Raw genomic sequence first — 18,997 nt, forward strand, 5'->3', positions numbered from 1 at the left:
GACATGCAAGTGTGTTAATTGGCTTCTGTAAATTGCCCCAAGTGTGTATGATATGAAACTAGGATAACATAGAACAGGTGATTGTTGGTCGGCATAGATGCAGTGGGCCGAGGGGTCTGTTTCTACGCTATATCTCGAAAAACAAAACAGATGCTACCTGACCCAGTGAAAGGCTTGGATAGAGTTGACGTGGAGAGGATATTTCTACTAACGGGAGAGTCTAGGACTAGAGGTCATAGACTCTGTGGAATTCATTGCCACGGAATACTGTGGAGGCCAAATCAGCGGATATTTTTTAGGCAGAGAGAGATAGATTGTTGATCAGTGCGGGTGTCGGGGGTTATGGGGAGAAAGCAGGCCAATGGGGTTAGGAGGGACAGACAGATCAGTCATGATTGAATGGCGGAGTGGACTTGATGGGCTGAATGGCCTACTTCTACTATCACATATAGCCTGCGTAGTTACTAGGGCACTCTGTGTCCTTTCCCGGAGGCAGTTTCCGCCCTTTGGAGGTAAGAGGTCGACAGCAAAACCTGTGAGCTATCGGAACAGCTCTGAAGAAGTTTAGACCATTGATTGTATCAGATTTGCGTAAGAAAGAACTGCAGACGCTGGTAAACTCGAAGGTAGGCGCAAAATGCTGGAGAAACTCAGCGGGGAAGGCAGCATCTACGGAGAGAAGGAATGGACGACACATCGGGTCGCACCCTTCAGGGTATACGATTCTAGAGTATACAATGAAGAGGGCATGAGGTATGCTTGGCTTCACGGGTCAGGGCATTGCATGTAAGAGTCAGGAGATCTCGATGCAGCTTTACAGGGCTTTAGTTGGTCTGAATTTGGAGTATTGTGTGCAGTTCTGGTCACCTCATTACAGGAAAGATGTGGAGGCTTTGGAGAAGGTGCAGGCAAGGTTTACCAGAAATGATGCCTGCATTAAGGGGTATTAGCTACAGGGAGCGGCTGTCCAGAATTGGATTGTTGTCTCTGGAATGCCAGAGGTTGTGAGGAGCCCTGAATTAGTTTAGTTCAGTTTAATGCCATGTATACCGAGGTATGGTGAAAAGCTTTTGTTGCTTTTCGTAGAAGTATAAAAACATTTTGGGTGTTAATGGCAGACAGTGAGACCCTTTTTCCCCAGGATGGAAAGAGAGCATAGCTTTAAGGTGAGAGCGGCAATGTTTAAAGGAGATGTGCGGGGCAAGTTTTTTTTTTTTCACAGAGGATGTCGGGTGTCTGGGATGTGCTGCTGGAGGTGGTGGTCAAGGCAAATACGATCGTGGCACTCGGGAGGCTTTTGGATAGGTATATGGGTATGGATTCTGTGCAGGAGGATCGGAGATGGTCGGCACAAACATTGTGGGCAGAAGGGCCTGTTCGAGGTTCTACGCTGTGTGGAGCTACCTTAAGCAGGTGATTTAGTTGAAGAAGGGTCTTTGATTTCACCGGATAGAGTTGTTTGTTCTTCCCGTGGTGCCGTGGGATCTTTGCTTTTGAGCTGGAGGGCACAGCTGGAGCGCTGGCTACACATCTGGAACAGCTGCTGACTGGAGGGTCGTGCAAAATGGCTGAGCTCGTTGCCTGGCAACAAGCCATCGACCACCATCTTCTGTGTAGCTCCCCACGTGCTCATTTTTCATTTGGACTCACTAGTTTAGTTTATTGTCACGTGTAACGAGGTACAGTCAAAGGCTTTTTCTTTTTTTGTGCTATCCAGTCAGTGGAAAGGCAATACATGATTACAATCGAGCCGTCCACAGTGTACAGATACGGGATAAAAGGAATAACGTTTAATGCAAGATAAAGTCCAGTAAAACCCAATCAAAGATAGTCCAAAGGTCTCCAAAGAAGTAGATGGGAGGTCAGGACTGCTCTCCAGTTGGTGATAGGATGGTTCAGTTGCCTGATAACAGCTGGGAAGAAATTGTCCCAGAATCTGGAGGTGTGCGTTTTCACCCTTCTGTTCCTCTTGCCTGATGGGGGAGAAGAGGGAGCGAGCGGGGATGAGACTAGTCCTCAATTGTGCTGCTGGCCTTGCCGAGGCAGCGTGAAGTGTAGATGGAGTCAATGGAAGGGAGGTTGGTTTGCGTGATGGTCTGGGCTGCGTCCACAACTCTCTGCAGATTCTTGCTCGCGTCACTGCGCTGAACAAGGTGCGGTCGAGGGTCGTTGTCAAGGTTACAGAGGCTCCTGGGTGCAACGAGCAGCCAGCTTGGTTCCAAGATTTCCATAGGTGAAGTTCGTCTCTCTCTCTCTCTCTCTCTCTCGAGGGTTAGCGTGCTGCTGGACCCATCCTCTGGGAAAGCTGGTGGTCCTCCATTTCCTGGCCCTGCGTACAAGAAGACCCCACAAGGGACCAGGTTACTGCAGGAAGAGCTAGGAGATTGATCCCTGGGATGGCGGGACTGTCATATGAGGAAAGATTGAAAAGACTAGGCTTGTATTCACTGGAGTTTAAAAGGATGAGGGGGGTCTTATAGAAACATATAAAATTATAAAAGGACTGGACAAGCTAGACGCAGGAAAAATGTTCCCAATGTTGAGCGAGTCCAGAACCAGAGGCCACAGTCTTAGAATAAAGGGAAGGTCATTTAAGACTGAGTTGAGAAAAAACTTTTTCACCAGAGAGTTGTGAATTTATAGAATTCCTGCCACAGAGGGCAGTGGAGGCCAAGTCACTGGATGGATTTAAGAAAGAGTTAGATAGAGCTCTAGGGGCTTGTGGAATCAAGGGATATGGGGAGAAGGCAGGCACGGGTTATTGATTGGGGACGATCAGCCATGATCATAATGAATGGTGGTGCTGGCTCGAAGGGCCGAATGGCCTCCTCCTGCACCTATTGTCTATGTTTCTATGGCCCAGTGATCCAGTCACCCAACCCAATGTGTAGGAAGGAACTGCAGATGCTGGGTTACACGGAAGATAGACACAAAATGCTGGAGTAACTCAGCGAGTCAGGCAGCATCTCTGAATAGGAGACGAAGGATCGGGAAGAAGCCAAAACATCACCAATTCCATTTCTCCAGCGATGCTGCCTGACCCACTGAGTTGCTCCATCACTTGGTGCCTATCTTTGATCAGTCTAGCCAGTCAGTGGCAGCACCACAGATGCCCACAAGGTGGCAGGCAAGGCCACTGGCTTGTGACTGGGGCTGGAGAATGCTGGAGAAACTCAGCAGGTCAGGCAGCATCTGGGATGGGGTATAGACAAGAGTCGAGGGGGAGAAAGTTTTGACTCCCATACGTCTCGACCAGTCTTCCCAAAGTGCCTTCACCTCGCTTTTAATCAGGGAGAGCTTCAATCTACCATCTTTTATCTCTCTTTTACCAACTAATCCACAACCCACCTCAGCTTCAGACTACCTCACTATCAATAATTCAGCCAATCACAGCGCCAAAGACCCGGGTTCAATCCCACCCTCTGGTGCTGTCTGTGTGGAGTTTGCACGTTCTCCCTGTGGCCACCAAATGCTCCTGTCTTCACCCACATCCCAAAGACGTGGGGGTTTGTAGGTTAGTTAGACTGTAAATGGCCCCTAGTGTGTAGGGAGTGGATGGGATAACGTAGAACTAATGTGAATGGGTGATCGATCGATGGTCGATGTGGACTCGACGGGCAGAAGATCATAAGACATTGGAGCAGAATGAGGCCATTCAGCCCATCCAGGCTGCTTGCTCTTTGATCGGCGGCTGATCAATTTTTCCCTCTCAGCCCCATTCTTTTGCCTTCTCCCTGTAACGTTCGACACCTTTAGTGATCAAGAACCCGTCAATCTCTGCTTTAAAGGTACCCAATGGCTTGGTCTCCACTGCCGTCTGCGGCAATGAGTTCCATAGATTCACCGCCCTCTGGCTAAATAAACTCCTCCCCAACTACATTCTAAAGGTACGAAGGGTGGCACAGTGGCGCAGCGGTAGAGTCGCTGCCTCACAGCGCCAGAAACCCGGGTTCCATCCTGACCACGGGTGCTGTCTGTACAAAGTTTGTATGTTCTCTCCGTGACCTGCGTGGGGTTTTCTCCGAAATCTCCGGTTTCCTCCCACTCTCCAAAGCCCTACAGGTTTGTAGGTTAATTGGTTTGGCATAATTGTAAATTGCCCCGTGTGTGTGTTGGGTGGTATTAATGTTCGGGGATCGCTGGTGGGTGCGGACTCGGTGGGCCGAAGGGCCTGTTTTTGGAGGGTCTCAACCCGAAACGACACCTATTCCTTTACTCCAGAGATGCTGTCTGACCCGCTGAGTTACTCCAGCTTTTTGTGTCTGTCTTTGGTACCATGATGTGTCTCTAAACTAACGCTTATCGGGCATTGGACCTGCACCTTAATGAGTCCGTCTCGGCAGAGCCTGCATTGTGGTTACTGAGTGAAATACGTCACCTCAATCACTTCAAACTGGATCCTCTGCCGGTCCTCCCTGGCCCTCCTTCTCACCACAACCTGGAATCACATGGAGATATGCATTAACCAGAGGACAGAGGTTTACCGTGAGGAAGGAAAGATTTAATAGGTACTTGAGAGGTAACATTTTCACACAAAGATTCAAGATTCAAGAGACTTTATTGTCATGTGTCCCTGATAGGACAATGGAATTCTTGCTTTGCTTCAGCACAACAGAACATAGTAGGCATTGGCTACAGAACAGATCAGTGTGTCCATATACCATTATATAAATATATACACACATGAATAAATAAACTGATAAAGTGCAAATAACAGATAATGGGCTATTAATGTTCAGAGTTTTGTCCGAGCCAAGTTTAATGGCTGTGGGGAAGTAGCTATTCCTGAACCTGTCCGTTGTGGTCTCCAGGCTCCTGTACCTTCTACCTGAAGGTAGCGTGGAGATGAGTGTGTGGCCAGGATGGTGTGGTGTATGGAACGAACTACCGGAGGAGGTAGTTGAGGCAGGTACTATCGCAACGTTTAAGAGGCATATAGACAGGGACATGGATAGGACAGGTTTAGAGGAATATAGAGGTCAAATACAGATAGGTGGGACTAATGTAGATGGGGCATGTTGGATAATGTGGGCAAGTTGGGCCGAAGGGCCTGTTTCCACATAGTTTGACTTTATGTCAATGGTTTTGTCCACGCCAGTCATTCCTCTTGTTTTTCACCCCAAATCATTCCCATGTAGGTAAGTCATTCTGTAGCGATCCCCTGATCAATCCCAACCCCCCCACCGCCCCCCCCCATCTCATGCTAACTCCCACCCTCATCACCACCTCACAGGAGGTCATGATGCAGCTCTATTGGTCAGTCCGCATTGGGAATATTGTGCAGGAAGGAACTGCAGATGCTGGTTTACACCGAAGATAGACACAAAATGCTGGACTAACTCAGCGGGACAGGCAGCATCACTGGAGAGAAGGAATGGGTGACGCTTCCTGTCGAGACCCTTCTCAAACTGACGTTTCGGGTCAAAGATGTTTCTTGTTCAGACTGAAGAAGTGTCTCACTCTCCGAAACATCACCCATCCCTTCTCTCCAGGGATGCTGCCCGTCCTGCTGAGTTACTCCAGCATTTTGTGTCGAACATGGAAGTCGTTAAGTTATGAGAGAGATTACTCCGTGGCAAGGAACGGGTGAGGTTTCGGGTCGATACCCTTCTTCAGAATATCGTGCGCAGTTCTGGTCGCCCCGTTACAGGAAGTTTTGGAGAGGGATCAGAGGAGGTCTACCAAAACGCTGGCTGAATTTCCGGGTTTCTACAGGGAGAGAGTTTGGAGCGTTCTCAGGAACGTCGGAGGTTGAGGAGAGACTTCAAAGGTCTTTTATCGTCACATGTACCAATTAAGGTACAGTGATATGCGAATTACCATACGAAAGAAAAAGACAGGCAAATACATAAAAATTAATATAAACATCCACCACTGCAGATTCCCCACATTCCTCACTGTGATGGAAGGCAAAAAACATAGAAAATAGGTGCAGGAGGAGGCCATTCGGCCCTTCGAGCCAGCACCGCCATTCATTGTGATCATGGCTGATTGTCCCCATTCAATAACCCGTGCCTGCCTTCTCCCCATATCCCTTGACTCCACTAGCCCCTAGAGCTCTATCTAACTCTCTCTTAAATCCATCCAGTGATTTGGCCTCCACTGCCCTCTGTGGCAGGGAATTCTTTAGAGTGTGGGAGGAAAACGAAGATCTCGGAGAAAACCCACGCAGGTCATGGGGAGAATGTGTAGTTGGGATCGAACCCGGGTCTCTGGCGCTGAATGAGCTGTGAGGCAGCGACTCTACCTCTGCGCGCCGTGCGGTGAGTTTTACTCCAGTTCTGTGCAATATCCAGCACCTTGTGCCGCCCCCATAAAGCCAATGGCTTCCGATTATGGTCAAGCTCTCCTGCACGCTCCACGTGTCTGCAGTAACAGGGCGGCGGTGACGTACTTACAAACACGGCAATGCCCGTGAGGATGGCCAGAGCAACGATGATGATGATGGCAGCGAATCCCGGCGAGATGGTCTTCATGTTGATTCGAGGAGGCTCATTGTCGAAGAACCAGACCTGCACAGATTCCCTCTCCACCTGCAGGCTCTTCCCATCCACTGCCAGCGCAAACCTGTTCATCTTCAGCTGCGGGGAGTCGAGAGCACAGTGAGACGGGAGACACTGATTCACAGAGACGCAGTTAAGGGCGTTGGACACGCTACAGGCAGGAAACATGTTCCCGATGTTGGGGGAGTCCAGAACCAGGGGCCACAGTTTAAGAATAAGGAGTAAGCCATTTAGAACGGAGACGAGGAAACACCTTTCCTCACAGAGAGTGGTGAGTCTGTGGAATTCTCTGCCTCAGAGGGCGGTGGAAGCAGGTTCTCTGGATACTTTCAAGAGAGAGCTAGATAGGGCTCTTAAAGATAGCGGGGTCAGGGGATATGGGGAGAAGGCAGGAACGGGGTACTGATTTGGGATGATCAGCCATGATCACATTGAATGGCGGTGCTGGCTTGAAGGGCCAAATGGCCTACTCCTGCACCTATTGTCTATTGTCTATTGATTCAGTTTCCGGGATGGGTCATGTTACGGGTGGGAAACTTTCTTCAGTCTTTTTCTCCAGAGATGTTGCCCGACTTGCTGAGTTACTCCAGAATTTTGTGTCTACCTCTGATTTAAAGATAGTTTGAAGGTTTCCAATAAGGGGGGCTGGGAGGTCAGGACCGTTTTCTAGTTGGTCAGGGAGCTATTTAGGAGGGAGGTGAGAATGTTGAGCTTGCAACCTTAGGGGCAGTTGGGACAAAGAACCCAAAGAGGAATTTGACAAACGCACTTGGAGACAAAGGCAAAGAGGTGAATGCAAAAAGCTGGAGTAACTCAGTGGCTCAGACAGCATCTCTGGAGAAAAGGAATCGGTTAGAGACCCTTCTTCAGACAGAAAGGGAAACAAGAGATAGAGACAGTGATATAGAGAGACAATAGACAATAGGTGCAGGAGTAGGCCATTCGGCCCTTCGAGCCAACACCGCCATTCAATGTGATCATGGCTGATCAGCGGTATGGAACAAATAAATGAAAAATATGCAAAAAAGTAACGATGATAAAGGAAACAGGCTATTGTCAAATGTGGGCTGGGTGAAAACGGGTATCAGACAATGAGACTCAACACGATGACTTTGATTCTACTACAACCACTGGTCAGGGTTATGAGGAGAAGGCAGGAGAATGGGGTTAGGAGGGAGAGATAGATCAGCCCTGATCGAATGGTGTAGTAGATTTGATGGGCCAATTGGCTTAATTCTGCTCCTATCACTTGTGATCTTATGACAAGGAGACAAGGTTTGAGGGAGGAATGGGAGGTGCGGGTGGCAAACCCTTGTTTGGAATCCCTGCCGCTGGGTCTCGGAGTCTGTCACAGAGGAGTGTGGGTGGGGATGAGCTCCAGGGAGAGGGGTTAGGTTGCACACTCACATCCCGCTCGATGTAGTACGCCACGGTGGAGATGTCGGCTGCGTCTTTGGTGCCGTTCTCACTCAGACGGATGCAGATTTCCCCCGACCACTCATGGACCTGCTCAATGGGACAGGGAGAGGGGGATGGAGAGGAAGAGGGGGAGGAGGAGGGGGAGGGGAGGGAGGGGGGGGGAGAGAGGAGGAGGGGGGGGGAGAGGGGGGGGGAGAAGGGGGGAGAGAAGGAATTTATTGTCATGTGTCCCAGATAAGACAATGAAATTCTTGCTTTGCTTCAGCACAACAGAATGTAGAAGGCATGAATACAGAACAGATCAGTGTGTCCATATACCATTGTATAAATATATACACACATGAATAAATAAACTGATAAAGTGCAAATAAACAGATAATGGGCTATTAATGTTCAGAGTTTTGTTTGAGGAGTTTAATAGCCTGATGGCTGTGGGGAAGTAGCTATTCCTGAACCTGGTTGTTGCAGTCTTCAGGCTCCTGTACCTTCTACCTGAAGGTAGCAGGGAGATGAGTGTGTGGCCAGGATGGTGTGGGTCTTTGATGATACTGCCAGCCTTTTTGAGGCAGCGACTGCGATAGATCCCCTCGATGGACGGGAGGTCAGAGCCGATGATGGACTGGACAGTGTTTACTACTTTTTGTAGTCTTTTCCGCTCCTGGGCGCTCAAGTTGCCGAACCAAGCCACGATGCAACCGGTCAGCATGCTCTCTACTGTGCACCTGTAGAAGTTAGAGAGAGTCTTCCTTGACAAACCGACTCTCCGTAATCTTCTCAGGAAGTAGAGGAGCTGATGAGCTTTCTTTATAATTGCATCAGTGTTCTCGGACCAGGAAAGATCTTCAGAGATGTGCACACCCAGGAATTTGAAGCTCTTGACCCTATCAACCATTGACCCGTTGATATAAATGGGGCTGTGGTCCCCATCCTACCCTTTCCAAAGTTCACAATCAGTTCCTTGGTTTTGCTGGTGTTGAGGGCCAGGTTATTGTGCTGGCTCCATTTGGTCAGTCGGTCGATCTCACTTCTATACTCTGACTCATCCCCATCAGTGATACGCCCCACAACAGTGGTGTCGTCAGCGAACTTGATGATGGAGTTCGCACTATGACCGGCTACGCAGTCATGGGTATAGAGTGAGTACAGCAGGGGGCTGAGCACGCAGCCTTGAGGTGCTCCCGTGCTGATTGTTATCGAGGCTGACACATTTCCATCAATACGAACAGTCTGTGGTCTGTGGATGAGGAAGTCGAGGATCCAATTGCAGAGGGATGCGCAGAGACCCAGATCTGAGAGTTTGGTAACCAGCTTGGAGGGGATGATTGTGTTAAACGCCGAGCTGTAGTCAATGAATAACTGCCTGACATATGAGTTTTTGTTGTCCAAGTGGTCCAGAGCGAGAGAGCGAGAGAGAGAGAGAGAGAGTCAGTTCCACCTGGGGGTCAGTCAGCTGAATCCACGCTTGAGTTAGATATTATCACGTGTAACGAGGTACAGTGATAAGCTTTGTTCTGTATTCTGACCAAATCAGATCGACAGATCCACCACCGGTTTCCCAGTACCCTGGCTCCCAGAGGTGATGGCTACAAGGAGGCCGAGATACTGGCCCGTAAAGTCGGCTATGGGGACGGATCTGCCAGGTCAAGCCGGTCCGGAGTTCCACAGCCCCGGCCGCAGGGAGCAAATTCGACCTGACGATCGTCTGTGGAAGTCCCGATGACATCATCTCCACATCCACCACCAGGCCTTTCACTATTCGGCAGGTTTCTATGAGGTCCCCCCTCATCCTTCTAAACTCCAGCGAGTGGAGGCCCAGAGCTGACAAACACTCATCATACATTAGGTCATAAGTGATAGGAGCAGAATTAGGCCATTCGGCCCCTCAAGTCAACGCCGTTCAATCATGGCTGATCTGTCTCTCAATCCTCACCCCATTCACCTGCCTTCTCCCCGTAACCCCTGGCACCCGTCATCCGATAACCCACTCATCCCCGGGATCATTCTCGTAAACCTCCTCTGGACCCTCCCCAGAGCCAGCACATCCTTCCTCAGATGTGGGGCCCCAATTACAATACTCCAAATGCAGCCTGACCATTGCCTTAGAAGGCCTCAGCATTACATCTCTGCTTTTATATTTTAATCCTCTTGAAATAAATGCTAACATTACATCTTAGAATAAAGGAGAGGCCATTTAAGACTGAGGTGAGAAAAAACGTTTTCACCCAGAGAGTTGGGAATTTGTGGAATTCCCTGCCACAGAGGGCAGAGGAGGCCAAATCACTGGATGGATTTAAGAGAGAGTTAGATAGAGCTCTAGGGGCTAGTGGAGTCAAGGGATATGGGGAGAAGGCAGGCACAGGTTATTGTTTGGGGACGATCAGCCTGATCACAATGAATGGCGGTGCTGGCTCGAAGGGCCGAATGGCCTCCTCCTGCACCTATTTTCTATGTTTCTATGTTTCCAGAGATGTGCAATAAATGCTAACATTACATTTGCCTTCCTTACTACCGATTCGACTTGCAAATTAACCTTCTGGCAATCCTGCATCAGCACTCACACCCAAGTCCTTTTGCACCTCTGATTTCTGGATTCTCACCCCATTTTAAAAATAGTCTTCGCCTTTATTCTTATTACCAAAATGCATGACTTTGCTGCACTATACTCCATCTGCCACTTCTCTGCCCTCTCTCCCAACCTGTCCTAGTCCTTCTGCAGAGTCCCTGCTTCCTCTACACTACCTGCCCTGCCCCCGATCTTTATGTCACCCGCAAACTTTGCCACGGAGCCATCAATCCCCTCATCCAGACCATTGGTATACAACGTGAAGAGCAGCGGCCCCAGCACCGAGTCTCTGCTAACCCGCTCTGCAAGGCCAGCGCTTTGTAGTTTGGCTCGGGATTGCAGCATCTGCATTAGCTTGTGTGTCTGGAACTCCCTACACCGCCTCCTCCCCCACCGGGTCTCCGGACCATGGAGCAGGATACTTGCCGTGATCTCCAGGATCTGGGTTACCTTCAGGGTGTACTCCTTCACCAGTTTAATGGCCACTTTCCTGGAACACACACACACACACCACAACACACTGTGCAAACAACACACATACGGATAAATGAGGATAGGACAGACAAGAAGCTGGCATTCACCAGCAAAGCCTGTGCTGGAGGACATGAACTTTGCATGACTTTGTTGGATTTGAGAAATGATACGACAGATCACTATCTCCAAATGCTGCCGGAGTAACCGCTGAGTTACTCAGTGTGACACCCAGCACCGACCTACTCTGGAAACAGACGGACAGAATGGTGTCCTGACTTTTCGGTCCGAGACCATTCTTTCCGTCGAGTCCAGCCATGTCTCGCCTTTCTCTCCAGAGATCCTGCCTGTCTCCAGCTGAGTTCAGCCCAGCATTCGTTCTCCATCTACAAACCAGTTACCAAGTCTTGAAAACATTGACGCCTTCCCATTCAGTTTGCGCCAGTCTTGTCGACCTTGGTCTCCTCCTTTCCGCCCTCCTTTACAACCTCCCCTTACAGCATCTGCCGCAGCCTTGATTCTCCGCCTCTTCTCTTTTCTTCTCTTGCCACCTCCCCCACCCCACATCACGCCGAAGAAGGTACTCGACCGAAACGTCACACTATTCTTTCGCTCCCTAGATGCCGTCCTCACAGTAACTGTTTTCTCCAGCTTTTTGTCGACCTTTTCGATTTTTCCAGCATATGCAGTTCCTTCTTAAACAAGTCTTTGGAATCTGTGAGGGCTTTAGACTTTAGCGATACAACGTGGAAACAGGTCTTTCAGCCCACTGGGCCTGTTCCAACCTGTGTACTAACACTATCGTACTCACTAGGGACAATTTACAATTTTACTGAAGCCAATTAACCTACAAACCTGCACGTTTTTGGAGTTTTGGGGAGAAACCGTAGCACCTGAGAGAACACCACGCAGTGGCATCGCGGGGAGTAACAGGTACCATAACTTGCAACAGACAGCGCCCGTAGCATGGATGGCACCCCGGGTGGTCGCACACCAATCGACCCCTACTGCAATGCCACTGTGACATGGCACAGCGCTGGACTGGAAACACAAGGTGCTGGAGGACTCTCGCATCGAGATTGCAGGCAGACATCTGTGGAGTGAAATGACTGACGTCCAGTGTTGTTCTAATAGATATATGTTTGTTTTTTATGTGCGCATTATGTGTATATGTGCACACACACACATATAATAGATTGTAGTAGAAGAATTGCAGATGCTATTGTTTAAACCTTTGTTATATGCTGGCAAATGAACTGTGTAACTCAGTCGGGACATGGCAGCATTACTGAGAGAGAATGAATGGGTGACGTTTTGGGTCGAGACTGTCAGTACTGACTAAGGAGTCTCAACCAAAACGTCACTAATTCCTTCTACAGGTAATATCAACCCTGCGGTGTGTGTGTAGTATGGGCTATATATGTGTACCCACACAGACTTTTAATCTCGTTTATTATATTGTTTAACATCCACTTATGTTTCAACATCATTAGTCTGTAATGATACCAAATGTAGCCCGCAGTAAGAATTGCAGATTGTTCTATCTGGGATACATGACAATAACCGCTACTCTTGACTCTTGAACCAGGTGAAGAGTCACCACCCAAAAAACGCTTCTTCTGAGCTAGATTGACTGCACACTATTTGTTCCCGACATGGCGACCATTAACCCCTCGTGGGCCCCGGCGGGCTCCAACCCTCACCGGCGGACTGCTGCCTTTCCTTTGCTGCTAGTGTTCCTTCTCTTCAGGAAGTGCCAAACTCCACCTTAAAGCTGAGAAATCAATCTGAATGAATCTGTGGGGAGCAGAAGAGGGGGGCGAGGAGAGAGGGGGGAGTGGGAGGCTGTATTGTGGGGAGGGTGGGAGGAGAGGGAGGAGGAGAAGAGAGAGAGAGGGTTTCATCTCAGCTGAGCGAGATTAACACTGCACACTGCCAAGGGGCACCATACCTATCATTCATCCTCCCAACCCCACCAAAACATCAGCCCGTGTCTGCCTTGTGTCGCGCGGTAGAGTTGCTGCCGTCACAGTGCAGAGACCCAGGTTCGATCCCGAATACGACTACGGTGGGCTGTACAGATTTTTGTACGTTCTTAGGTGACCTTGCGTGGTTGTTTTCTCCTGGTGCCGCTGGTTTTCCTCTCACTTCACTCCGAAGGAGTACAGAGAAGTTGGGCTAATTCGCTTCGGTCAAAATTGCGCAAATCGTCCTCCATTTTGGACGATAGTGGTAGTGGAATTGAGGATCGCTGTCGGCACAGACGCGGTGGGCCGAAGGGCCCTTTTTGTTCTTGCTGATCAGGTAAGAATGTTTTCGAAAGATGTCATGGACACAGGGCATAAAGAAGCTTAGGAGGATGCAGTGCACAGGTCTCTAAGCCCAGATGTAGGGGAAGATCTTGACCTAGACCTAGGTCGATTGTAGTCATAGGAAAAGGAGTAGCTTGGTTCTATCCCGAGGCAGGAGATGAGGGGTGATCTTATAGGAGGTTTGTACAACACCACTGAGAGGAAGAGATTCCTGGGTAGATGGCACAGATTCTCTTGCCAGAGTCACGGGGAGGAATCGAGGACAGAGGATATAGGTTGGCAAGTTAAGTGGAACAGATTTAATAGGATAGCTCTGAGGGGTAACCTTTGGGACATGGTGAATGAGGGTGGGGGTCCACAATGTAAGAACAGGCGCGAGGGGAGGCAGTAGGTGAGGCTGGTGTGTACTATCTGCATTGTTTTTAAAAAACCAGTTGAACAGGTACGTTGGATAGGAATAGTTTCGGAGGGCTAATGTGGGTGGAGTTTGAGAGACTAGGGCTGCCACAGTTTAAGAAACAGAGCGAGGACAAACTTTTTCTCACAGAGAGTGGTGAGATCTGTGCATGAATCAGCTCTGATCCCCAGAAGGCGGTGATTGCTGGTTCTCTAGAAGTTGCCGATACTTCGAGAGAGCACTTATAGGGCTCTTGAAGATAGTGGAGTTGACACAGCATATGGGGAGAAGGCCGTAAGAACGGGGTACTAATTGTGGATGATCAGCCATGATCACATTGAATGGCGGTGCTGGCTCAAAGGGCCGAATGGCCTACTCCTGCCCCTATTGTCTATTGTCTATTACCATAACCTTGCTTTGGCAGGTGGCGACTCACTTGGCTGGTCTGGGTGCGATTTGGGCCGAAGGGCCTTCTTCCACAATGGACACTCGGGTATGACTCGATTCACACTCTACCCCATCCCTGTACACTGTGCCAGCACTCTGGTATCTATGTCTCCACGAAGCCGGCTTGGCTTGAACTCGGACGGAGTTGTGCCACACTTGGGGTCGTCTCCGTCTCTTTTCGGTGCCTGACCCCTGACTGTCCTGGACGTCGGCCCTGGTTGGAGTCGTTACACTCCATTGGTTGGATCAGCGCACGGCTTGTTGTTGGTGTCGCTCGCTTCTGGTTTCACGAGGGTTGTACAGCTCGTGGGGCCTCTCCTCCATCCCGGCTTGCCAGATTGGCCGTCCGGCTCAGCGATAGTGCAGCATATCCAGCTGGATTCAGCGGCACTTGGGGTCACCCTGGGTCGAGAGGACGAGAGCAAGGCCTGGGGACGTGGGGGGGGGCGGTTCCTTAGTCTTCTGTCATTTCATCAATCAGGGATGTATGGCACAGTGATGCAGCATTGAGAGATCCTCACAACCCCGGGTTCAATTCCAGAACCTGACATTTTTTTTGTTTTTTGTTTTTTTGTTCAATCGGATATAAAATTATACAGGTTAAGCACACTTGCAATAGTTTAACTTTTTTTACTTTAAAATAGAGGAAAAGAAAGACAGAGAAAGGAACTCCGAGAGTAAGAAGCCAAAGAGTGGAAGTAATATGTGGAAGGAGGACCCCTAGACCACCAACGTAGAGTGGGTCCAGAGTTGGGAAAAGGAAAGAAAGAAAGAGAAAAAAAAGAACAAAAGCCAAAGAGATAAAGTAATGGTGATATACGTGCCCTCGCGTCTCCCCCCCCCCCCGCCCCCCACGACCCGCCCACCTCATCCATAGTTGGATTTAAATACAAAGTTGTGTTGTGCCACACTATCCTTGTAAGAATTCGGTGAAGGGTGGCCATGTCAATTCCGACCTAACGTCTGTACGGAGGTTAATACTATTCTCCTCTGTGACTGCAGTGGGTTTGCTCCTGGTGGTTTAGTCTAGTTTAGTTTAGTTGTAGTGATACAGCGCAGAAACAAACCCTTCGGCCCAACCAGTAAGTGCTCAGACTCCGGACCAGTGATCAACGTCACCCCTACGCTAGATGGGGATACTATCCTACACACGTGGGGACTTAATCCCTGTACAATTTTAACCATGGACGCCAATTAACCTACAACTCTATCACAGTTCTTTGAGGCTGGTGGGAGGAAACCGAAGATCGGAGGAGAAAACCCACGCAGGTCACGGGGGGAGCAATAGACAATAGGTGCAGGAGAAGGCCATTTGGCCCTTCGAGCCAGCACCGCCATTCAATGTGATCATGGCTGAACATCCCCAATCAGTACCCCGTTGCTGCCTTCTCCCCATATCCCCTGACTCCGCTATCTTTAAGAGCCCTATTTAGCTCTCCCTTGAAAGTATCCAAAGGAACTCGGCCTCCACCGCCCTCTGAGGCAGCGGAATTCCACAGACTCACACAACTCTCTCTGTGAAAAGTCGTGTTCCTCCACCTCACGTTCTAAATGGCGCGTACACCCTTAGTCTAAACCTGTGGCCCTGTTCTGGACCTTCCCAACATCGACGAAGGACATGTTTCACCCACTGTATCACTCGTCCAACTCTTAATCAACTCTCCCCCATCAGTTTCAATAAGATCCATTTCACTCTGTGTATCTATGTCTCCACTAAGCCGGACTCACTGGACTCGGACGAGTTGGCCACACTTGGGGTCGTCTCCGGTCTTGTCGGTGACCCTGACCCCAGCGCTGTCCACACACCAGCATTGGTTGGAGTCGTCGCACTGCTTGGCCTTGAAGGTGCCGTTGTGCTCGCACTCGGGGTCGTACAGCTCGTCCGCTCTCCTCCCTCCCGGCTGCCGGCTGGCCGTCCGGCTCTTGTGCAGCATCTCCAGCTGGATCAGCCGGCACTTGGGGGTCACTGTGGGCGAGAGGAGAGAGCAAGACGGGGGTGGGGGGAGGGGGGGGGCAGTCTGATTTACATCAATCAGGGTGACACAGTGATGCAGCGGGTAGAGATCGTCACACACCCGGTGTTCAATTCCAGAAAGTAATGGTGATATTCGTGCCCCTCGTTCCCCCCCCCCCCCCCCCCCCCCCCCACCCACCTCATCCAACCCATAGTTGGATTTAAATCCAAAGTTGTGTTGCACCCCACTATCCTTGTAAGAATTCGGTGAAGGGTGACCATGTCAATTCCGACCTAACGTCTGTACGGAGGTTGTACGTTCTCCCTGTGACTGCGTGTGTTTTCTCCTGGTGTTTAGTCTAGTTTAGTTTAGTTTAGTGATACAGCGCAGAAACAAGCCCTTCCGCCCACCGAGTTCGCTCCGACCAGTGATCAATTTTGGGCACCATGTCTGAGGAAGGACTTGCTGGCTCTGGAGAGGGTCCACAGGCGGTTTACAAGTATGATTCCAGGTTAACATATGATGAGCGTTTGACGGCACTGGGCCTGTACTCGCTGGAGTTTAGAAGAATGAGGGGGGGGACCTCATTGAAACATCCAGAATAGTGAAGGGCTTGGGTAGAGTGGATGTGGAGAGGATGTTTCCACTAGTGGGAGAGTCTAGGACTGGAGGTCATAGCCTCAGAAGTAAAGGATGTTCTTTTATGAAGGAGATGCGGAGAAATGTCTTTAGTCAGAGGGTGGTCAATCTGCGTAATTCTTTGCCGCAGACGGCTGTGGCTGCCGTCAGTGGATATTTTTAAGGCAGATTTTGGCAGAGATAGAGATTCTTGATTAGTACGGGTGTCAGAGGTTATGGGGAGAAGGTAGGAGAATGGGGTTAGGAGGGAGAGATAGATCAGCCATGATTGAATGGCGGAGTAGACTTGATGGGCTGAATGGCCTAATTCTACTCCTATCCCTTATGACCTTAAGTGATAGGTGGATACAGGTGAGGGGGTTTAGTTTGCCAGATGGGTGGACAAAGGCTAGAGGTGAAGAGGAGACAAAAGGGTGTCATGCAATGTGAAGCCTGAGGTGGATTATGGGGTGAAGGGGCTGGTGGGGAAGGGACAGAGGGGGAGGAATGAAGGGTGAATGAGAGACTTGGAGACAGGTGCAATGCATTGATGCAGAATTTCCTGCGGCCCTGAAATTGCAATTGGCGCAGTGTGAACGGGGTTGCATGGGTACGGGTTTGCGGTGGGTGCAAGAGTGCAGTGGGTGCATGGATTTATGGTGGTGAGTTTGCTGCCAGTGTTGCCATTGGTAACTGCAAGGGAAAGAAGTTGCATTATTTGCTGGCGGGCACGTGAATGAGATGGGTGCAGGGAATGCGGTGGTGCATTGGTGGCTGCAAGTGGAGTTGCACTGTTTGCTGTGGTTGCAGTGATTGTGGTGGTGCTGCATTGGTTGGGGTGTTGCAGTGTTTGCTGGGGTTGCATGCACGCAAAAGACGCAGGGAATACAGTGGTGCTGCATTGGTGGCTGCAAGGTTTGAGGAGTTGCACTGCTCGCTGGGGTGCATGCACGTGACAGTTGCATGTGGTTGCGGTGGTGCTGCATTGGTGGTTGGATGGAGCTGCATTGTTTGCTTGGGGCGCAGAGATGCGACGGTGCGTCGGGTTGCAGTGGCTGCGATCGCAGGGTTTGCTGCAGCGGTGCAGGCACGGACGCAGGGCGGCTGCGGGCACTCACGCTGGTCGCAGTTGACGGTGAAGTTGTCGAAGCCGCGGAACACGGCCTCGCACGTCCCGCAGCGGTTGAGGTGGCAGGTGACGTACTGGTTGTACCTGCAGCTCGCATCCTCACAAACCTCATCAAACTCGCAGTTCTCACGCGCTGGAGACGCATCGGGGCACTCGTCATCTACCCGCGGGCAGAGGGGAGAGAGAGAGAGGAGAGAAAGGTGAGAAAGAGAGAGGAAGGGAGGGAGATAAACAATAGACAATAGGTGCAGGAGTAGGCCATTCGGCCCTTCGAGACAGCACCGCCATTCAATGTGATCATGGCTGATCATCCCCAATCAGTACCCCGTTGCTGCCTTCTCCCCCTATCCCTGACTCCACTATCTTTAAGAGCCCTATCTAGCTCTCTCTTGAAAGTATCCAGAGAACCGGCCTCCACCGCCCTCTGAGGCAGAGAATTCCACAGACTCACCACTCTCTGTGAGAAAAAGTGTTTCCTCGTCTCCGTTCTAAATGGTTTACTCCTTATTCTTAAACTGTGGCCCCTGGTTCTGGACTCCCCCAATATCGGGAACATGTTTCCTGCCTCTAGCGTGTCCAAAGCCTTAACAAACTTATATGTTTCAATGAGATACCCTCTCATCCTTCTAAACTCCAGAGTGTACAAGCCCAGCCGCTCCATTCTCTCAGCATATGACAGTCCCGCCATCCCGGGAATTAACCTTGTAAACCCACGCTGCACTCCCTCAATAGCACGAAAAGCAAGTCGGAGTTTCATAAACACAGCGGAGAGCAGACAGGAGAGTGGTTTAGCACGGAGCTCCCCCAACACATTGCTACACATCCCCCGACACTCTGCTGCAGAGGCCAACTACATGAGCTTCAGATAGACACAGAATGCTGGAGTAACTCAGCGGTACAGGCAGCGTCTCTGGAGAGAAGGAATGGGATTACGTTTCGGGTTGAGACTCTCAAGTCTGAAGAAGGGCCTTGACCCTAAATGCCCCGCTGAGTTTCTCCAACATTCTGTGTCTATCTTCGGTTTACATAGAAACATAGAAAATATGTGCAGGAGGAGGCCATTCGTCCCTTCGAGCCAGCACCGCCATTCATTGTGATCATGGCTGATCGTCCCCTATCAATAACCAGTGCCTGCCTTCTCCCCATATCCCTTGACTCCATTAGCCCCTAGAGCTCTATCTAA

The 18,997-nt window shown here is 50.1% G+C and overlaps 1 protein-coding gene across 1 annotated transcript; it reads right to left on the reverse strand.

Annotated features, from left to right (window-relative positions):
- Positions 1 to 273: 273 nt before the first annotated feature.
- Positions 274 to 18,613, reverse strand: LOC129700588 (epithelial cell adhesion molecule-like). Its single transcript, XM_055641205.1, has 8 exons — positions 17,804 to 18,613; positions 15,841 to 16,078; positions 14,344 to 14,514; positions 10,912 to 10,975; positions 7,911 to 8,009; positions 6,399 to 6,581; positions 4,379 to 4,438; positions 274 to 2,329 (listed from the first exon to the last, which is right to left on the reverse strand). Exons 1-8 carry the CDS (start codon positions 18,123 to 18,125, stop codon positions 2,273 to 2,275), a joined length of 1,194 nt encoding a protein of 397 aa, XP_055497180.1. The 5' UTR covers positions 18,126 to 18,613; the 3' UTR covers positions 274 to 2,272.
- Between the last annotated feature and the right edge of the window lie 384 nt (positions 18,614 to 18,997).

This window comes from Leucoraja erinacea, chromosome 9 (assembly GCF_028641065.1).
Source record: "Leucoraja erinacea ecotype New England chromosome 9, Leri_hhj_1, whole genome shotgun sequence".
NCBI lineage: Eukaryota > Metazoa > Chordata > Chondrichthyes > Rajiformes > Rajidae > Leucoraja > Leucoraja erinaceus.